The 21,910-nt window shown below is 44.5% G+C and overlaps 1 protein-coding gene across 3 annotated transcripts in view; it reads right to left on the bottom strand.

The window, feature by feature from the left end:
* Window positions 1–20,926, bottom strand: part of NR3C2 (nuclear receptor subfamily 3 group C member 2) — a 153,068-nt gene extending 132,142 nt beyond the window's left edge. For 2 of the 3 annotated variants that reach the window (XM_081959639.1, XM_081959641.1), the window contains exons 1-2: window positions 20,062–20,926; window positions 9,143–10,919 (exon numbers count right to left, since the gene is read on the bottom strand). In XM_081959639.1, coding sequence (XP_081815765.1) covers window positions 9,143–10,917 — 1,775 coding nt within the window. In that variant the 5' untranslated portion in view covers window positions 10,918–10,919; window positions 20,062–20,926. Of the gene's footprint in view, window positions 1–9,142; window positions 10,920–17,863; window positions 18,018–20,061 lie in introns of those variants that run through there. The other variant, XM_081959640.1, reaches the window with a different exon arrangement.
* Window positions 20,927–21,910: the final 984 nt, after the last annotated feature.

The following is a 21,910-nucleotide window of genomic DNA, read 5'->3' as shown; positions in this document are numbered from 1 at the left end:
TAACAAAGCTAAATCCAAAATAATGACATCATTAATGTATCAACATACATGTAATCCTCACTTAGTGACCACAACTGATACCTTTAACTTAGTTATCAAGCAAAGCGGTCACTACCTGAAACGGCAACTCTACTTATCATCTTACTTCAGCTTTCCTTTGCTTTACAGACTTGTGAAAGTAATGAATGTGAGGATTGGTTGTAAAGTAATTTCTTCATCACGCTCATAATTTTGAACACTTCACTAAATGATACAGTCACTAAGTACCTGTATATTGTAGCAAAAAGGCACTGCACAATCCAATTGCAAGCTACCACAAACAACAAAAATAATCAGATACATTTTGGACAAAATTTTCAATCTTGTGATATTGAAGTATAGAATATTTAAAAAGTTCATTTTACTCTGCTACATAAAAGTAATACTAGTATAAAAGTAAATGGCGAGATCCTAACTATACCATTCAGACATTCATTCAAATGTTCTGAGAAACAATTTAACAGAATAAGTCAAAAGAAATTTCTTAAATGCATATAGAAACCCAGTGACTGCATTAATGTCTTCCTCAAAGAAGAAGTAATATATGCTTCATGCATCCTATGAAGAGATAGATAAAATAAAACTAAGAATAAAATTACATTTGTCACTTGAAGTGCTTATGTTTAGGTTTTTCTGTTTAAGTTATAAAAGATGTGAAAGATCTGTTATACCAGTATAACATAACTTAATAGTAAAGTGATCCACTAGCATATTTTTCATTATAAATAGATAAGTGAAAAAATATTAATATGTATAATAAAATATGAAAAGCACATGAAGAAGAAAAAACCTTTATAAAATCTTTGGTTTTAATTTTTTTTCAAAGTGTTAAAACATTAGTAGAGACAGAAATATAAGAATAAGATTCCAAGAGCTTTAATAAGGTGAAATAATTGCAAAGTTAGGTACTCGGAGAAGATATCAAAAGATACTCTTCAATTCTGAATGCATTCTCATTCTCTCTTTCTCTCTCTCTCTCTCTCTCTCTCTCTCTCTCTCTCTCTCTCACACACACACACACACACACACACACACACTCTGAAGGCAGAAATAGATTTTTTTTTAATTTAAAAAATTAGATTTCAAAAAATGAGCATTCTTCAACTAGGAAGTAGAGAGAAGTAAAAAGAATGGATGCAACAGTAAAAAATAAAAAGCTCAAATCCAAAAGTAGGATTATAAATCAGTGCTGATTAAGAGTAATGGAACTAAAGCTATAACTAGTTATCTGTAATACTCCAATTACACATTGTGTAAAATAAAGTAGTAGAAATTGACCATTGGCTTACCTGAAGGGTCCTTTTCTGTACACCGCGGGAGAGTCCAAGCAATGGGTTAATTCAGTCTGCTTGCCCTTAGGACTGAGGAACTATTTTTCCTTAAGCCACACCTCCTCCTGGTGTGCTCAATCCCCCAGAATTCTTTGAAGGAGTCAGTTCGTGCGGACGGAGCGAAGCGTCCAAGATGATGTACTGTTGACACGAGGAACCCGAATCCCGGCCTTGAGAGCCAGGGTGGGTTGGACTCTCCCGCGGTGTACAGAAAAGGACCCTTCAGGTAAGCCAATGGTCATTTTCCTGTACACCGCTTGGAGAGTCCAAGCAATGGGACATACCAAAGTTATTGTCCATCTGGGTGGGCAGAAGAAGGCTCCCGGGATTCGGTCTCTGACACAACCGCCTGGAGCACACGCCTGCCGAAAGACGCCTCAGCCGAGGCGAAAATGTCCAGTTTATAGTGTCGCACAAATGGAGAAGGAGAGGACCACGTAGCGGCCCTGCAGATGTCCAGGATCGAGGCCTGGGTGGCCCAGGCCGCTGAAGTAGCAGCACTTCGTGTGGAGTGTGCAGTGATGCCGCGCGGAACGGCTTTGGATTGACTTTCATAGGCAGTCGCAATGCAAGCGCGAAGCCACCTGCCAATTGTGGAGGAAGTGACCTTCTTCCCTAGGGAACCGGGCTGGAAGGAGAGGAAAAGAGCCTCTGATTTCCTGAATTCCGCAGTACGAGCGATGTAGACCTTCAGGGCCCTCCTGACATCAAGATTGTGCCAGGATCGCTCTCTGGGATGCGACGGATGAGGACAAAAATTTGGCAACACAATGTCTTGCGCTCTATGGAACCATGAGTTTACTTTGGGGGTAAAGGTCGGGTCCAGCCTCAAAATGACCCTGTCAGGGTGGATGACGCACAGATCCTGGCGAACAGAGAGAGCCGCCAGCTCCGAAATCCGGCGAGCTGACGTGATGGCAATCAAGAAGGCCGTCTTCAGCGTCAGGAATCGAAGAGAAGTAGTGCGTAAAGGCTCGAATGGAGGGCCAGAGAGGGCCCGCAGGACCACGGACAGCTGCCAAGTAGGATAGCGATGAACGGTGGGAGGGCGAAGGTTAGAAGCGCCCTTGAGGAAAAGACGCACCTTCGGGATTTTGCTGAGAGGCAAAAGGTGGTCGCCCGACCAGACAGTAGACAAAGCCGCCACTTGGCGTCGAAGGGTGTTCGGGGCCAGGCCCTTGTTGAGTCCCGCTTGAAGGAAGTCAAGCACTCTGGGAACAGGCGCGGTCGTCGGCTCGATGAGCAGCTCCTCACACCACTTGGCGAAGGCGGCCCAGGACGCATCATAAATCCTAGTGGTTGAAGGGCGTCTAGCCGCCTGAATGGTGTTCACTACCTCCTCCGACAGGCCTTGGTCTTTTAGTTGGTCCCCCTCAAGTGCCAGACGGCCAACTGGAGCCACTGGGGCTCTGGGTGAATCACGGCCCCCTGGCTGAGGGAGATCTGGTCCGGAGGAATGCGCCACGGAGGAGACACCGACAGGTGGACAAGGTCGGCAAACCACGACCTGCGGGCCCAATGCGGGGCCACGAGAAGGACCTCTGCTCCCTCTGCGATGACTTTGGAGATGAATTGAGGAAGGAGAGGCAGGGGAGGGAAGGCATACAGTAGCTCGCGGGGCCACTTGCAACGCAGTGCGTCTGTCCCCTCCGCCCCCGGGGTGAAGAACCGGGAGCAGAAGCGGTCGAGCTGCTTGTTGTCCCTTGACGCAAACAGGTCTACGGCCGGAGTCCCGAATCTGTCGGACATCTGGTGGAACAGGCGAGGGTCCAGTTTCCACTCCGCAGGATCTATGGTCGTCCTGCTCAGCCAGTCGGCCTGTGTGTTGTCCACTCCGGAGATATGGTCGGAGCGAAGGGATTCCAGATGGCGCTCCGCCCAGCGTCCCAGGGACTCCGCCTCTCTCATCAGTGCTCTGGATCTGGTGCCGCCCTGACGGTTGATGTGGGCCTTGGTGGCCACATTGTCCGTCATCAGAAGCCATGTTGACGATGGATGGGCCGGCTGAAATGTCGCAGGGCCAGGCGAGCAGCTCTCAGTTCCAGCAGGTTGATGCTGTAGCTGGATTCCACTTGGGACCACTTGCCTTGAACAACCAGGGACCCCATGTGGGCTCCCCAGCCGGAGAGGCTGGCGTCTGTGGTGATGATCAACCTCTCGGGTTCCTTGAATAGGTGGCCCTTGAGGATGGCCGGAGACACCCACCAGCGGAGAGACCTCTTCACGTCCGGGGGAACTCGAATCGGCCTGGTAGAGTTGCTCCTGGATGCCCTCTGGTGCGGCAGCAGCAGCCACTGAAGAGACCTGGAATGCAGGCGGGCCCACGGCACGATGGAAATGCAGGAGATCATTTTTCCCAGCAGCTGCGACAGAAGGACCACTGGAGCCTGCCTCAAGCTCAACACCTTGTGGGTCATGGACCTTAGACCGGTCAACCTGTCTCGGGAAAGGAAAACCCTGCACAAGTTGGTATCTATCACCGCCCCCAGGTGTACAAGTCTGTTGGTTGGAGTGAGATGGCTCTTCTCTATGTTTAGAGTGAAGCCGTGATTTCTGAGGGATCTCATAGTGGTTTGGAGATCCCGAAGGGCCTGCTGCCTGGACGACGACTGGATCAGGATGTCGTCCAGGTAGCACTGGAGCCTTATGGGCCTGCGTCTTAGCTGAGCCGCCACTACCGCCAGCACTTTGGTAAACGTCCGAGGAGCGGACGAGAGGCCGAATGGAAGAGCTTTGTACTGGAAGTGGCGACCCGCATAATAGAAGCGCAGGAACTTCCTGTGCTGAGGACGGATGGGGATGTGGAGGTATGCCTCTTTGAGATCTATAGATGTGAGAAGATCTCCCTGTCGAATCCCCGCCAGAATGGACTGCAGAGACTGCATCTTGAACCTCCGGTAGGCGATATGCCTGTTGAGGTTCTTGAGGTCCAAGATGGCTCTCCACCCCCCCGAGTTCTTTGGTACCAGGAAGAGGATGGAGTAAAACCCCTTCCCCTCTTCGCCTTGGGGAACTGGTTCCACGGCCCTGATGTCCAGGAGATGACGGACTTCCTGGTCCATACGCTGCCTCTTTTGGGGGCAGGACGGGACAGGGCATCGGATGAAGGTCCGAGGGGGAAGGGACAGGAATTCCAAGGAGAGGCCTTCCCTGACTGTCTGCAGAACCCAAGCATCCTCGGTGTTCTGGGCCCAATGGGAGGCGAACAGCTGTAGGCGACCCCCGATGGGCGCCAAGCCCTGGCAGTCACTTTGACTTACGGAACGGCCTGTTGGAGGCCCCACCGCGGTTATACTTGCGGAAGCCGAACTGCTGCCTGCCTCTGTCCCGAAAGGGCGCTCTGTCTTGGGACCTGTCGCCCTGCTGGCCGAAGGACCTATTAGAGGGAGAGAAGGAAGAGGCAGAGGTGGAAGGCTCGGAGGCACGAAAGGACTGCCTCCTAGAGTAGGGAGCGGCCTTACGTTCCTGCTTTTTATTTAGAGAAGGTAGGATCTTCCTCTTGTCCTTGGACTCAATGAGGAGAGGATCCAGGGACTCGCCAAACAATTTGGACCCCTTAAAGGGGGCGGAAGCCAGTTTCCATTTGTTTTTCTGGTCCGCTTGCCAATGTCGGAGCCAGATCAGTCGACGGGAAGTTATGTTAGAACCGAGGGCCCTGGAGGCAAATTTGGTGGCATTGAGGGACGCGTCAGCGGCATACTGGGAGGCCGCGATTATTTTTGACACGTCCTGGTGGAGACGGATGTCTCCCGCCGGGAGCTTGTTTAGGAGCTCGCGCAGCCAGATCACAGAAGCCCTATTAAAAAAGGAAGCGGAAGAAGAGGCCCTGATGGCCCAGGCAGCCGCCAGATGGGTCTTGTGGCACGCCTTTTCCGCCTTCTTGTCCTCCGCCTTAAGGCCTTCCAGGAGGTCGGCCGGTAGCGAGGAGTTGGAAGTGAGCGCAGCGATGGGCGGGTCGACAGTGGGAAGGGCCAGAAGGTCCTCCAACACTGGCTCCATAGTATAAAGCTTCCTATCTACCCCACTGGGAGAGGATTGCGTGGCTGGCTGAGCCCACTGGCGCTGGATTAAGTCGAGGAACAGCCCCGGGACCGGAACCAGCTCTTGCTGGGGCGCTGGCACATCAAACATGACCGCATTGGGATTAGCCGGAGGGGCATCATCCGCCGGCGCGGTCGGCTTGGGCTTGATCCCCACCCTGGTGGCAGCCTTGACCTTGTGAAGGACCGATTTAAAAAGGCTGGGCTTGAAGAGACCCGCAAAGGCGGGCGCTTCGGGGGGAAGGTCCTCGTCGTCCGAGAGGCCTAGCACCTCCGGGTCAGGGTCCTCAATGGCAGAGGCCTCGCTGACCACCGAGGATTCCAGGGAAGGATGGCGAGCACGCTTGCTTGGGGGCGGAGCTGCCTGATCGGGCTTGGGACCCTTAGGGGCCGCTGCGGTAGGGCTTTTAAATTTCATGGCCTCCGTGATGCCCTTGGCAATGGCGCGGGCCATTAGCTCCTGCATGCGGGGCGATAACTCCTCAGAGTCAGAATCGGGATCCAAGCCCTCTTCTAGGGGGGGTGAAGCCTCACCCTGCATATCGTCTATGCTAGCATCCCCAGGGGGAGGAACTTGTTCACAGGCCCAAGAAGGGACCGGGGAAGCCGGCTCTGCAAATGACCTATTAGGGGATAGGTCCTGGGATTCCACCTCCTCGGCGAGGACCGACTGGAGATCTTCCCGGGAGGGAGGGGCTCCTGAAAGGGACTGCACCCTGTCTGCCTGGCGTCTGGCCTTCTCGAATTGCTTGTCAAGGGCCCGCTGGCGCCTTTCAGCATCCTTGGCCTCAGCTACCGAAGGGGTTCTGGAACGCTGTTTCCCAGAGCTACCCCCACCACTCTTGCCCGCACCCCCACTCCCCGAAGAGGAGGAACCCTTGCTAGGGGCCTGCGAGAGGCTCGGCCTAGCGTCTTGGGAATCGGGAGGACTGGGCAGGTCCATAGTCAATGACCACACAAGATGGAGCAAGGCTATGATAAGGCAGAAGGATAGATATAGACTGGGTGCTGTAATGGGAAACAAAACGAAATGATCGTTAAAATTGCCATATATACAATTAATCGAATCAATACTATGAAATCATCCCATGTTTCACACCAGTCGGAGGCCCAGGGGTAGGATTGGGGCCTGCACCGAGGTGCAAGGCTCCGCAGGAGAAGCAGGGAGGAGAATGACTATAGAAAAAATCTTCAGGCCTGCGCTTACTTAGGCCTCCTCCCTGAGCCGGTATGATGACCGTTGGAATGGCACAGGAACCAGCGCCGCTCGCAAAAATAGACAAATGGCGAAGGTGGCGATCCTAGCCCGAGAAACCCTTGCTAGGCCCTGCCACCTCCAGCGGCCTCCTGACAACGAGGCTGATGCAAAATGGCGGCCATGGCTGGGCGCGCTATTTTCGCGCCTAAAAATGGCCGCCGCAACAGCGTGGGGCTAAGGGAGAGCGAGGGGCGAACGCGCCTCGCAATGGCGACGATCGCCCACTCCTCCCTGCGGCAGAGGTCCTCTAGCAGGCCGGGGAGCGAAAAAACTTCGACGAAAATAACAAACGAGGGGCCTGGGGACTTAGGAACCTCGCCGCTGCAGCCGCGCCGTTTTAAACGACAAGCGGCAGGCCTCCGAAGCCGTCCCAAGAGGATCGGCTGAGGGGCACCCCCCACCACCTTGTAGCTTACCTCCTGGCCTTCAAGTGCAGATTCTATTGAAGAAAGTCGCAGAATTGAAGAGAGAAACGTCTCACGAGGTTGGGGAATATTAGAGAAAAAACTTTAAACGCAATTAGAGAGTCCAAGCCAAAAAAAAAAAGATCAATTTAGCTCAGAGCTCTAACTAAATACGTCCAAACGGGCTGACTGAGGAAGAATTCTGGGGGATTGAGCACACCAGGAGGAGGTGTGGCTTAAGGAAAAATAGTTCCTCAGTCCTAAGGGCAAGCAGACTGAATTAACCCATTGCTTGGACTCTCCAAGCGGTGTACAGGAAAATGTGCCATTTCTGTTAATAAGTAGATTTGGAAGGCAGGAGTTTCAGGCAGAAATTACCACTATGAAAAGGTGTACAGGTAGTTTAGTGACGGTTCAAAGTTACAATAGCACTGAAAAATGTGACTTATGACTGTTTTCACAGTTTTGGCCTTTGCAGTATCCCCATGATCATGTGATCAAAATTCAGATGCTTGGCAACTGTTTCATATTTATGACCGCTGCAGTGACCCAAGGCCCTGTGATCCTTCTGACAAGCAAAGTCAAAGGGGAAATCAGATTCACTTAAGAACTGGGTTACTAAATTATCAACTGCAGTTATTCACTTAACAACTGTGGTAAGAAAAGTCGTAAAAAGGGGCCAAAGTCGCTTAATAAATGTATCAGTTAACAACATAAATTCTGGACTCAACTGGTCATACATTGAGGATTACCTATAATTGATCTTTTTCTTTTCTACTTTAGATCATTCTCTCATAAAACTATCCAGAAACTTCATGAAGTACCATATTTTTCGGAGTATAAGATGCACATCCCCTCCCGAAAACAGAGCGTGGAAATGTAGGTGCGCCTTATACACCAAATACACCCATTTTTGGCCTCCCGAAGCCCTGCCCCCACATCCCATTTTTGTGAAAAACGGGTTGTTTTTCTCAAAAATGGAGGCGTTTTTGCTTTTCTCCAGCCCTCAGAAGCACTCTGCAGGCTTCAGCAGGGCTGGGGAAAGGGGTGTTTTTGCCTTCCCCCAGCCTGCTGAAGCCTGCAGAGTGCTCTTGGGGGCCGGGGAGGACAAAAACTTTTTTTCTTACTTACCTCTTTGAAACCTTGGTGCATCTTATACACCAGTGCCTCTTATAGTCCGAAAAATATGGTATATAGAATCTCACTGAGTGAAGAAACTACTTGGCAATTAAGAGCATCATAGTCAGTAAAAAAGTATTTTCCAACACTGAACATGGTCTCTTTTTCTCTATTGTCTCAGACTGGCTTTTCATTTTAAGTATGCCTTAACATTAAATTGCATATATTGGTGTTTCACATGTTAAACACATGTTATAAAGGTTCCAGTGAGAAATATATTAATGAAATCTGGGGAAAAAAATCTAACGAAGTAATAGAAGAGAAAGCCAACCACTGGAGAGTAAAGAAAAAGCCAGAAACAGCAATACAAAGGGAAGGTCTTTGCTATCATGTCACTGGAAATATGAAATACATCAAAATACGTTATTAGTAGTCACCATGTAGTATAATACAAAAGAAATCTTTATACCACTATTATGATTGTAAAATGGTTTCATAGAATTTAGAAGAGCAAGCCTTGATTAAACTGGGTTATGGTTCTAGTTTCCTATGTAGAATTATTATTTTTTTATATGAAAACAATAATCACATAATGTTGTAAATGAGCAAAACTGCTCTGTCCTACAGTCCTTAATTAAAGCTATTAATCTTTTTATTTCCAGAAGACATCTGAAAATGCCTGGTTAATAACAATCCTTGCAGTAAAAACAGGGAAATAATGTTGCTGAAGTATTTGGCAACTCATTTTTAAATTTAGCCAGGGAAGTATTATGCGGTACCACCGCTAAACAATTATGAAAACAATTATTAATTTTTTAAAAAGCATTTTAATAACACATATTGCAATGTATATAAATAATCAGTTCTGAAAAAACAGTAGCATCAAAAACAATCTTACAGCAAAGGGTTTTCTTCCCCCTCTTTAGATATTCAGTAATAAAGCAAACCTACCTTGACACATTTTCTGGAATGTATTCTAGAACTGGATACCCATCACTTCTTCTGCCAGACAACTCCGAATGCGATTTCCAGGACTCCACTAGAGGAAATGAGCTCATATGCTGAAAGGGTTGCTCTCTACCAACAGGCCGTGATAAAGCTATTCTGCCTTGAGCACCAATCCTATAGTGAAATGACTGTCCGCCAGAATTGACTCCAACAATGGCAGAGGACGGTAGAGCACTCTCTTGATAATAGTTGTTCTCTTCAGGCTCCTGTTTAATTCCTATAGATAGACCTGAATTTGAAAACACACTAGCTTCACATGTGCTTTCAAAGGATGAAACGGGTGGTCCTAAAATCCCAGAAAGAGAATAGTAGTCTTTATCATCCATGAAAGAAAAATATGATCCATCCATAAATGGAAAGGGATTTGCTATGTGATTCCCTTTAAAAGAAGCACCAGAACAAGAATGTTTAGCTGATTCTTGCTTTATTGATACTGAAAATGGGGGATCAGAATTGATTTTGTTATTTTCTCCAAGGCATGAGCTACTAAACATCCCATCTGGTTCAGGTTTTATAAACTGAGCAACAGTCATCTGATTAGCTACTTCATTGATAGGGATGGCATTTTCTATTTCCTCTATTTTAGGAAATATGATTTCAGAAGCACCTTTATTCTCTTTTGAATCTGGACTAGGAACCATGTCTTGAGTTGCACCAGGTCCAACCGATGTACTAGATGCTGGAAACGTCACTGCACCATTTACAGGGCTACACATTGAAGATCCCACAGTGCTTACTGCAGGACTAGAAAGAGTGGATCTATTGTTGGCATTGGAAGGGCTGGCAATAGAGCACCTTGAGTTCATATTTGCAGGGCTGGATACTGAAGATCTCATTGTAATGTTATTAGGACTTGAAACTGGAGATTTCACACTACAATGACTAGGAGGGCTTGAAATAGGTGATTTCATGCTACTTAAAGGACTAGAAAGAGGAGATCCTACATTGCTAGTATGTGGAGGACTATGTAACATTGAACCTCGGTTTTCAATGTTAGGTGAACATGGCAAAGGTGTTCCCTGGTTTACTGGACTATTTACGGTGAAATTTGCAAAGTTAGTGGGAGTAGTTGATGATACAGAACTAATTCCAGGAGGACTGCATACTGAAGGAGTCATGCTTTGAGGACTACAATCGGAAGAATTCTTCTCATGGCACACTCTAGGACTTTTGATGATAGATGGTACAATGCCACCATTCACAGAGCTTGCACAGTCTGATATTAGAGGTCTCAAGGACCTACTTGGGGTGTTCAAGGGAGAGGTACGATGGCCATTCTCCTTATAGAGTTTTACTAATTGCTCAACATTTTGATACATCTTTGCAGAAGTCAAGTTTCCTTGATGACTGTGCTGATCATAGGTAAAATCGGCATCTCTTACAGAATCCATGTATAAACCCATTGATTCAGCTACCGTTGCAGAAAGTTCCTTGGAGTCTATCTCAGTTTTTATATCACAGGGTAAAATAGCCGGCTGACTATGATCTGGATGAAGACATGAAATTAACTCAGGTTTTTCTTTGTTGCTTCCTTGAGAACTGACATTTGGAAATGTGCCAGAAACACAGCTCACATTTACGATCTCCATGTAATTATTACTCTCTTCGGACTGTTCTTCTGGTCCTTTAGGAGTGTACTCCATAGATTGGGAACCTTGACTCCAGCGCCTCTCCATATCTAGGCTTTTCGAGTAACTGCGATAGCCTTTGGTCTCCATATCTAAAAAAAGAAAACATCAAATTTTTAGGTAAATATACATGTGCATATAGCAATTTTCTCACGTATTAAAGAATGATGGCTGCATTCCTAGACATGATTAAGTAAGGGTAAAACTTACTAAACATAGTGACAATTATTTCAAATAGATGAACATCTGACTTGCTGTTTATGCTCTCGTTCAGTAGCTAACAATAAAAAATACCAAAATTATTATCTTGTAATAAATGGGGAGCTTGTAAAAAATTATAAGCCCCCCAAAATGTAAATTTTGTAGAGTTATTTCATATTCTACGCTACTGACAGTAAATAAAATGACCTCAGAGTACATTTCATTTTTAAGTTTGGTGCTTTTTTTTTTTTTAGCAAAGGATGATATTTAGTTGTATTAAAAATGTACACTGCTAACAAGTATTACATTTTAATATTTCCCACACAGTAAGAATCTCTTTCTTCCACAATCCATCCTCCATTTAAAAAAATCTTATAATAAAGATTTCAAAAGCAAATGATGCCCTACATTTTCCATAATTTCTTAACAACAGAATAACAACCTTTTAAAAGCATATATCCATGTTGATGTTGCTCAATAATATGCAAAATAAACATAACATTATTTGGAGCCGAATGGAGAAAATTATTATTTCATAAAAATGCAAAGCTGTGTTTATGAAATATTTGTATTTCACTCAGTCGTGCAAGGAAGGTATGCTACAGATCCTGTCAGTCAAAGGATTTTTACTGGTGGGGTCTTGGAAGAGAGCTTTCTCTGCCACTGCCCCCTCATTATGGACCACCTTCCCCCCAGAAGTTAGGAGGGTTCCCACTCTTCTGGTCTTCCATAAAGGGGTCAAAACTTGGCTCTGCAATCGTGGGATTGGCTGGCACCCCGAGAGCCCTCTCTCTCTCTGCCTTTATTAAGCAATAGCAATAGCACTTAGACTTATATATTGGTTCACAGTGCTTTATAGCCCTCTCTAAGTCAGCATATTGCCCCCAACAATCTCGGTCCTCATTTTACCAACCTCAGATGGAAGGCTGAGTCAACCTTGAGCCTGGTGAGATTCAATCTGCCAAACTTCTGGCAGCCGGTGATCAGCAGAAGTAGCCTGCAGTACTGCATTCTAAACACTGCACTACCACAGCTTCAAGACGCTCAATGGGCATCTTGGTTTTTTTTAATTTCTTTGAAATTTTATACCTCATAATTCTAAAAAAAAAATTTAAATTAATTTTAATATTCTGATGCTAACTTTGTATGCTGTTTTATTTGTTGATTATACTCTACACTGCCTATAGCCCCTCCTTGAGTGAGAAAACAGTGGCCTAAAAAACATGAAATATTAATTAATCAATTAATTAAAGATTTATAACATTGTTATTTTGGTTAAACAGATTAACTATTTTATATAATATATGGTTCATTCCAACTTTGGACAGCCCAGAATGTCCTATAAAGAATTTCCTTTCAATGTTTACTAGAGTTTCCAAAGACTCGACTTCTTATTTTAAACATGTAAAACATAAACTTATACTATATCATTTAAAAGAAGCATTCACCAAAGAAACACCACACTGTATGCTGAAGAAAAGTGTTTTAGAATCTGTCAGTCAGTCTGTTTGTCTGTCTGTCTGTCTGGAAGAGATAGATAGCTAGATAGCTAGATAGCTAGATAGCTAGATAGCTAGATAGCTAGATAGATAGAACCAATAAGAGTGCCACATTACTCCCTTTAGTACAACACTGTACATGCCATGAAACATTTCCTGAATTTAGTATTTTACTACAGATATGCAAATAATTTGAATATAATTTAGCAGTAAAACAGTCCCACACCTTATAGTGAAATCCTTTACTGCTGACCGAGTTGCCCCTTTCTCAGCCTCAAATAATGCTATTATCCCAAAACAACAAAATAACTCCCCGTTTTACACAGGTGTCTCAACAACAGCAGCAGCTGTCCCAAACGGGATCCTGAAAGCACAAACAAGCAATTACAATTTGTCCCATTACTCCCAGAATATGCCCAAATTATTACTCCCTGTTTAAATGCTTTATCGCTTTTATCAATCTGAATTTCACTATACATCAAAATAGTTTGCTTTCTGAAGGATCCTGAATTCTTATCTAAATGTCTATATAGACAATCTAACAAACCTGTAAACTCAACAGGCAGTGGGGCAACACAATTAACCCTTAACAATTAACCCAGATAGACAAGCAAGTCACCAGAATATAAACTGACAGCAAAGAGCACTCCTTACTAGCACTGATGATGTTACCTAGTTAGGTTAATGAAACATCTGCAAGAAAACAAGCAAGCTCAGAGAGCACCAAGGACCCCTCACAATTAACCCCATGCCTTCAAATTCATGACCTTTCATATCTAAGGCAGAATCTTTATATGTATGTTTACATTTGAAAGCAGTGATATAGTCTTAAGAACTTAAGATTCACTCTTAAGAACTGAAATTATTAAGCTATATTCACCTGAGAAGATACCGTAAAGCAGGAATATCAAACTGAAGGCCCGCGGGCTGGATTCAGCCCATGGGGTGCTTAAATCTGGCCCACAAGATTAGCCTGAAAATTTCAAAGGACCGGCCACGGTGCCTCTGCCAGCCAAAAGCAGCCATGTGGTCTGTTTTTGGCCTTCACTGCCTCCTGCGGCACTCTGCCGGCCAAAAACGGGCCGCACGGAGGGCCCCCTGTATCCTGTTTTGGCCAGCAAAGTCCTGCAGGAGGCATCTGTCCCATCACCCCTCCCTCTCCGTACCAGATCCCCCAGCCCAAGGAGAAGAACTACAACACTGATCCGGCCTTTGAATAAATCCGGTTTGACACCCCTGCTGTAAAGCCTTCTGCAGGTCAAAGAAATTTAATCATCTATAAACATTAGCTTTCACACACATTTTATTTTAATTAAGGAGCAGTATTAGTCAAGGAGTGGAGATCCATTAGGGATAGCTGTAACACCAGCAAAGAAATTTGGAAAAACAAGATATGTAAATATAGCAAGATGTAGATTTACATTTTTAATACAATTGAGCCCTAAATTTGTTTTAAACAAAACAACATTCATAGTTTACTTTAAACTGCTGACAATTAAATCAGAATACAAATTGATCAGCATACATTCTCCATTACAGCAAACACATGGAAAACATATTTTGGGAAATGAATCCTTGTTGCCTATACACTGGTTACCATAGCCAAATATGTATCAAAACTAAATTGAGTTTCTGCTGTTTATCAATCAATTACCAACTTTTAAAATCTTTTTAGCCCATCTGATATTTAAACTTTTGGTGACCTTTAAGAAGTAATCATAGAAGTTGCATGAATCAGGAAGAGTACAGGCAATCTTTGACTTATGACCACAACTGTGCCCAAAATTTCTGTTGCTAAGTGAGACAGTGGTTAATTGAATTTGGCCCCATTTTACAACTTTTTGCAGTTGTTTAAATTGAATTTCTGCAGCCGTTAAGTTAGCAAAAGGGTTCTTAAGTGGATCTGGCTTTCCCATTGACTTTGTTTTTCAGATGGTCGCAAAAGGGGATCACATGATCCTGGGACACTGCAACCGTCATAAATACGAGTCAGTTGCCAAGCATCTGAATTTTGACCATGTGACAATGGGGATGCTGCAACAGTTGTAAGTGCGAAAAATAGTCATAAGTTACTTTTTAAAACGGTGTTGTTAACTTGGTCACTAAACGAACTGTTGTAAGTTGAGGACTACCTGTACCAAAATATTTAGTACTTGTTTGTATCCATGTGGCAATAATTCTCCATTGGTTGATTGAAGTTTTTTATTTACTATTGTTCTTCAAAACAATTAGGAAACTATGGAAATAATATCCAACAATATGAAAATATACAAGATTGGAAAGACTACCACAAAACGGATACACATACGCATCACTAATAGGCAAGCAAAGTGCAGAAAGTAAGTTTATAACAGCCCAGTCTCTATTCTTCACATAATTAAGGAACTGTTCTATATTACAAAATCCAGAAATAAACTCTATTCATTCCATGGATGTTACTTCTATCGGATTGCAGCTGAAAACTGGTGTATAATTTTCCAATTGAGCAGCAAAAAATAGCTACATCAAAAGATGTATGTATCACTGTTATACAAGAGAATTGAAGTAATGACACTGAAAAAGAACTTGCAATATTCTAATATTAATAAATTCACAAATACATTTTATTGTAAATCTTTAAGACGTAGTTATCCAAAAAATAAGCAGTTCAAGTGAACTAGTTACTTTTATATTCTTCTTTGGATAAATGTTTTCTATTGACGTTTCATTTTGCCAAATTCACACCTTCTCCTGCAAGCATTAGTTTATTTTCTCTTTAGTTGCCTTGACATAGTCTTGATCACATGCTTTCAGTTATTTTATTCAGTTTTTTCTCTTTAATATAAATCTTAATTATGTGAAGTAATAGAAATTATTCACTTGAATATAAACACATTGAAAAACAGTTTTCACAGTCATATGATTGCCCCAATCTGACAAATACATCGTTCTATCTCCAGCAAATAAAAGACATCTTTATGTGACTGTAATTTTTTTTTTGAAAAATGGTAAACAAGAAAAACATTTCTGTAACTTTACAAAAAGCATGTAAAAGATTATTCACATAAATTACTAATAACAAACTTATTCACTCACATTAAGCCACTTGTAGAAAATCATGGCATATCTCTCTATCAAATGTGAATTACATCATTCTTTTTACATCATTTACATCTTTTCACATCATCACCGGGGTTTAAAAAAAATTAAACAGGATAGTAAGGGGAAAAGTTGAATATTAACTTAATGAAACTATTTGAATGATTTATTTACAAAAATGACTTTTCATAAGGAATACATATCATTCTTTACTAAGGAAATTTACTCAGAAATATCAGCTGTCTACCTCAATGTAATGCACATAAAATTGAGAAACTACTTATGATATTGGTTAATGGTTACACTGGTTATTAGTATTAATTCAGCTGAACTTTAATATTTTTATTGTATTTATTTCTCTGTCCGCTTGCTACTGGTAATTACAGTTTGATCAGGCAAAGGCATCAATGTATCCTTTTGTTTTGTTTTGTTTTTTAAACCCAGGGCTCTTATTTTAGAACAAAAACTCCTAATATTATGAATTCTGAACTCATGCAACATGCAGACTTTTATCTGGCCTATAATGCAAATAATTTAAGATAAAAAGTATGTATTTGTAATATGCTCTAAAATATTTAGTTGGAAGTGTTTACGACATAGATGCCTACCTTATAGTAATGGCTTCAGCAACCTAAATATTGCAATCCTTTCCCACAGACTTTAGGACAATCTAGTTATGTGATAACCACTACCTTAGAACATGCCTAACCAACAGGCTGAAAATAACCTGCCACCATGTTATCCAGTGAATTTTATTACTAGCCCTACCCACACAATTCTTTGTAGTCTCATGTAATTCAAGATACTGATAATTACTTTCCTAAGAACTCAGATCCTTGCACGCTGGGCACTGTCTTACTTTTCTACCCCATCCCGGTGTAGCATCTTGTTATCAAGGAACAATAAAAGTGTCCATGTATGTGATTTATATATAGGCCTATATAACATTAATACTAACACAAATATGAGTTAACCCCAGGTTTCCAAGAAAGGAAATCCACACACATTTTTGACCATTCCATTGATTTTAACAGTACAAATGACCAAATTGAAACATTTTTGCAGTATCTACAAGCAATAAAACGCATACAGTACTGACAACTTAATTACCGTTTCTTCATTTTGAAAAATTAATAAATTTGCGTAATTATTCAAAACAATATCCCATAACATCATCTGGCTTATCTATGGGTGCATCTGCAATAGAACCCGAATGCTATCTACTGGCATGATAAAATAATGCAAATGTAATTGCTAAAGTAAGGTTCAAAATACAATGCCAAGTTATCAAACTTACCAAATTAGAGTTTTTAAAATTCTAATTTGGCAGTTTTAAAAGATGCTGCCTTTTCATCTTGAAAGAAAAGTAGATTATACATCTAATAAATTAAAAATGTTTCAGAATACCTTTCTGCACACAAATTCAATTGCAATGAATTCTACAGAGTTTTCAAGCCATTTCCAGTTTACTTAAACTGAAATCAAGAAAGCTATTCAAATATCATTTTGAAATTTAGAAACGGTGCATGCAACTATAAAAGAATTACAGTCTGCATAGGAATACATGAAAGAGTTACAAATTCAAGGACTATATGCTAGCCTTTATTTTGCATTACTAGCTGAGCTGCTAACTCAGCTTCTACTATTCTTTAATATTTTAAAATTTCCTCTGTCTAGAGAGTCCATTGGAGTAGGGAAACTAATAAATTTAAACAAGTAATAACATAGCAGAAAATCCACCCTGAAGCTCTCAACATAACCTACTTCCCAAAGAAGCATAGAGCCCCATCCAGCATTACTTGACAGCTTCACACCCAGACAAAAGCATCCTAAAACCAATCGTTTCTGCCTTCACGTTCTCTGTGCGTGGACTGTCATCTAACACATTCTAGCTTTCCAAACACCTATTCTGACACTTGCATTTTAGCTGAAAACCCAACTTTTTAAAAATGAGCTATTGTGGGAGATACTTTTCTCCTGAGGATCTCATAGTAGGGGAATCTGCAGAATAACTGCCGGGAGTTAAAATTAGACAGTCTTGGAAGATCACCTGATGCAAAAAATAATAATAATTGCCCAGTTCTGAGACAGGTATAAATATCTCAAGCCATCCTCTGTTAATTTTCCAACTCCTTAACCTTGAGACGATTTCTTTGGCTTGCAGATCAACCCCTGGCTACAATTTCAACAATCAGAAATAATTTCCCCACTACGCTAGAAATATATCTGCCCTCTGCCTCCCGACCGCTATCCCTCACCTCTTTCCTCCAAGTGTCATCCACCTAAAGTCCACATCCACGAACAAAAATAGCCAAGCTCGGAACTGGAAAGGGAACGAGGACCAATTTATTCTTCATAACGGATTCTTAATTTCAAATTTGCCTGGTCCACCGACACCGTGCAGGGCAGAGGGAAAGGGAAAGGGGGGGGGGAGCGCTAAGGTGCCAAGTCCTTTTAAAAACATGTCACATGCTCAGATAAAGTTCAGATGAGGTTCCTCCTCTCTCTCTCTTCTATTGGCCGACGAGAAAAGCGGAGCCTCGCTATCGGAGTCCGTAGCGAACTTCCATTGGACGAGCCCTTTTGTCAGTCACCCGGCAGGCGACATGACTGATACAAAGTTGCTGCGACACAAGCTAGAAAATGTATCTCTTCTTAAAGCTGTAGAAGCCTCTGTAGCAGAGCGCCTCGCGTCGCTTTCCGGGGGAGGGGGGGGGGAGCTGTAAGTTCCCTCCCACCCCACCCAATCAATGCCAGGAAAAGTGAGATTTAGGAATCGATCTTTGAAAGACGAACAACTTTCACGAGAGCAATAACAACGGAGGGATAAAGGCAGCTTCTACAAGGGAAACCCGCTCAATCCGGCCTCTGAACGGGAGTTAGAACTAGATCCCACGCCCTCAAGTTGGCAGCCCTTCCTAAATTGCATCCGTCTAACCGTTTCCTCTTTAAATAAATAAAAAAACCCATGCTGAGATCCGAACAGGGAGGGTTCGCTTCCCAAGCCCGCCCTGCCCGCCCCTCGAGACACGATCTCTACCTGTATCAAGGTAAGCGCCTGGGGAACCCCGTCCCACTTAAGCCCACGCGCGGAAGCAAGGACACGCAAGCTTTCATCTCATGCAGCGAAAGATCGCCACGCTTTAACAGGGCAGCAAATAATCCATCTTGTCAGAGCAATAAGCAGCTTCTCTTCCCCCCCTCCCCACATTAAAACACACACACACACACCAAAAAAGCAAACAGAAACCTTATTAAGAGGCTCAAGGACTTGCCCTCTAGTTCTCAAGATTGGATTTTATTGCGTCTAGTAGGTTCTTCGCCAACTGCTTATTTGGATTTTTTTTTTAAAGTTGCACAGACTGATAAGCAAGGGCCATAAAAATTAACTCCCAAACTCTAACCCCTTTTAGCAGGTCTTGGAAACATTTCATCACACGCTCCATCTTTGTGGCCGGAGTTTCTATATATATAGAAAGACAATGACACCCTCTCCTTCCTTTTATTCGACTGGCAGGAATGCCGCAGGTTTTCGAGCTTCACGGAAAACTGTCTCAACTCCATGACACCCCCCCCCCCATTTTTTTTGACACCCCACCCAAACGGCAGCGGTGTTAATGTTTCCCCCTCCCTCCTTCCGCCGGGAGACAGCTCTTTCCCCCTCCCCTCCGTTTGCGTACACACCCTTCTCGATCCAGTTTCCCTTGATAAAAACGCCCCAGCTTCCCCCTCCCCAAAAAACAATAGCCTAGAGAAATAAAGTTTAAATGACATTCAAAGCAAGCCAAGCTGCAGTAGCCCACCCATCCATGGCACGCGAGACATCAACCACTCTAAAATAACTCTTTTCCAAAGGCAAAAACGCGCTTAGCGATTTTTTTTAAGGAAAAAAAACCCAACCCTCCCTCTCTCGGCCTGATTTTTCTTCTTTTTACAAAGGGGGGGGGGTTGTTCTCCAGCTACTCCAAAATATAGATTGACTGAGATGTCACGTGCCCTTAATGTTTTCAGCCTTTTAATATATATTGATCCGCGGATTTGTTTTGGGTTTTTTTTCTTTTTTGCAGCCTGGATCAACTGAACAGCGAGCTACTTTAGTTCTGTGGCCCCAAAGGCCGAAATGCTCTTGCGTTGCCTTTCTCTCTCTCTCTCCCTCTCCCTCTATTTCTCCTCCCCGCCCGCTAAGTTTTAAATTGGATTAAGCGAGGACTGGCAATGACCTGGAAGTGCCTCTTCTGCATATTTTGGCTCCGAGAAGGCACTTCATCTGACCGTGGCTCCCTATTAATCCTTCTTTTATTCTCCGCCGTATGACATTTTAATTCTTCCCCAGAAGAAGAACCCTCCCTCGGTCACTCCAGCTCTTTTTACCTGTCCGCCTTCGGGCCTCAGGTCAAAAAGATGGTGTGGCTTTTAGGGTTTTGGTCCCCCCTCCCCCACCCACCCCTGGACTCACCTTCATTTTTCTATCTCCGTTTCGACTTGCAATGGCCGGAGGAACAAGTCCCTCCGGGTCCGCTCCAGAAAAGCGGCCGATTAGGGAAAGAGTAGCAAGGAAGAAGGTGGAATCCGGAGGAAATCGGAGCTTAAATCCGCGAAGGAGCTTGCTGGGGACTCCCGAAGCGGCGTCTTCACAAAATCAAAAATGAAAAATAATAATAATTAAAAATAGATCAAAAAGCAATCCCGCCAATCTTCTCTCAGGCGACCCGGGGCCGTTCATTCAACTGGAAGCGGAGAAGTCCACTTGGTTGAGCCTTCCTGGGTGACAGCTCTCCGCAAGGAGGACCGGCTGAAGGGGTCGTTCCCGGCTGTCACATCGCCGGCCGCGGCTGGAAAGCGTCGGGGAGAAAAAGGCTGGAGAGCTTCGGATCTGGCCGAGGTTTCAAATTCTTATACGGGGAAGGTGGGGGAAAAAGGCGGAAATCCACCAACTTCCAGGTAAAACTCCCGTCTGCGCCTGCAGCGCCACTGCCGCCGCGGGAAGAGGTGGGTGAGCGGGCGGGCGAGCGAACGAGCGAGCGAGAGCGCAGCTTGGGAGGGTGTAAACTTTTCTCTCCCCTCCCCTGGCGTCTCTTCAGAGCAGCCCAGTCTGCGCGGGTGTCCTTCCTTCTTCACCTTCCTTCTGCCTCCGCCGCCGTTTTTTCCCCTCCTTCTTCCTCCTGCCCACTTCCCAGGATTTTCCTCTCACGCTCACGTTCTGCCGCTGGAGCTGGGTTCCCGGTTTGCGGGGCTGCTGTGGAAGAAGCGGGAGGAGGAGGAGGAGAGAGAGAGCGGGAGGGACAGCCAGCGCTCCCTCCCTCCCCCCCCCCTCTCTCTCCAGGCGCGGCGAGCGGCGGACGCTCAGAGCCAACGAGATGGCCTCTCCGCCTCCTTTTTCCCGCCCATCGGGCTCGAACGGGAGAGAAGGGAGGGGGCACAGAGAGAGAGCCACACGGACTGCCCGCCACCGGCTTTCCCGTCCAGTGTCTGGCTCGGGCTGAGCGGCTCGGGCTTGCTTTTGCGCACAGGCGGGGAGGGAGGCAGTGAGGGGAAACCCGGGAATCTACCAGGCCAGAGAGTAGACGGAGTCGTATATTTGGGGGGGGGGGGGGACGGGGGACGCTGCCGCTGCTAAGAGAGGCGAAAAGGTGGCTGCCCGCGGCCTTTGCTCTGGGTAACTGCTATCTGGCCGCTACTTCCCTCCAGCTGCTTCTTTCCCTCCACCTTTGCTCCACTCAGCGACGCACACAACAGGTTTTTGTTTCCTTTTCAACCCTCCTCCTCCCTGCCCGTGTTTATACACGTGCCGGCTGGAGGTAAAAGAGAGAGAGAGAGAGAGAGAGAGAGAGACGCGGCTCACAGGCTTATAAAGTTTATAAAGGCTGCTTTTAGTACCCGGCGCGGAAGAGATTCGCAGGGATTCGTTGCTTCAGTTCTCACAGATCCAAGAAGATGGGTGGTTTTGGTGCCAACCTGTGTTTTTTAAGAGTTCGGTTAGAGAAGAGCGTTTATGAGTTGAACTTGGGTTAGAAAAAAAGGAGAGGGAATAAAGAGGAGGGGTCTTAAAGGGAGGGGCAAGGATAGGGAGCCACCCCTCCCTTAAAACATTTTTCTCCCATTTATGACAGTTTCAAGTTAACAGCTGCTTGTCTTAAAAAGGCAATGAAGAAATGCTTCTCTGATACCCCACTTAAAATCATTTTAGTTTTAAGGGGGGATCAAGTGTTTCCAAATCTGTTGGACTAGAAGACCTCCAAGGTCCCTTCCAAATCTGTTATTCAGTGGTCACAAATGCCTTGTATTCTAATTATCAGATGCATTTA

Source organism: Natrix helvetica (assembly GCF_964273705.1).
Source record: "Natrix helvetica genome assembly, chromosome: 7".
In the NCBI taxonomy this organism is placed as follows: Eukaryota; Metazoa; Chordata; class Lepidosauria; order Squamata; family Natricidae; genus Natrix; species Natrix helvetica.
The sequence above is the reverse complement of the archived record's forward strand: the minus strand, read 5'-3'. Positions and strand labels throughout refer to the sequence as shown.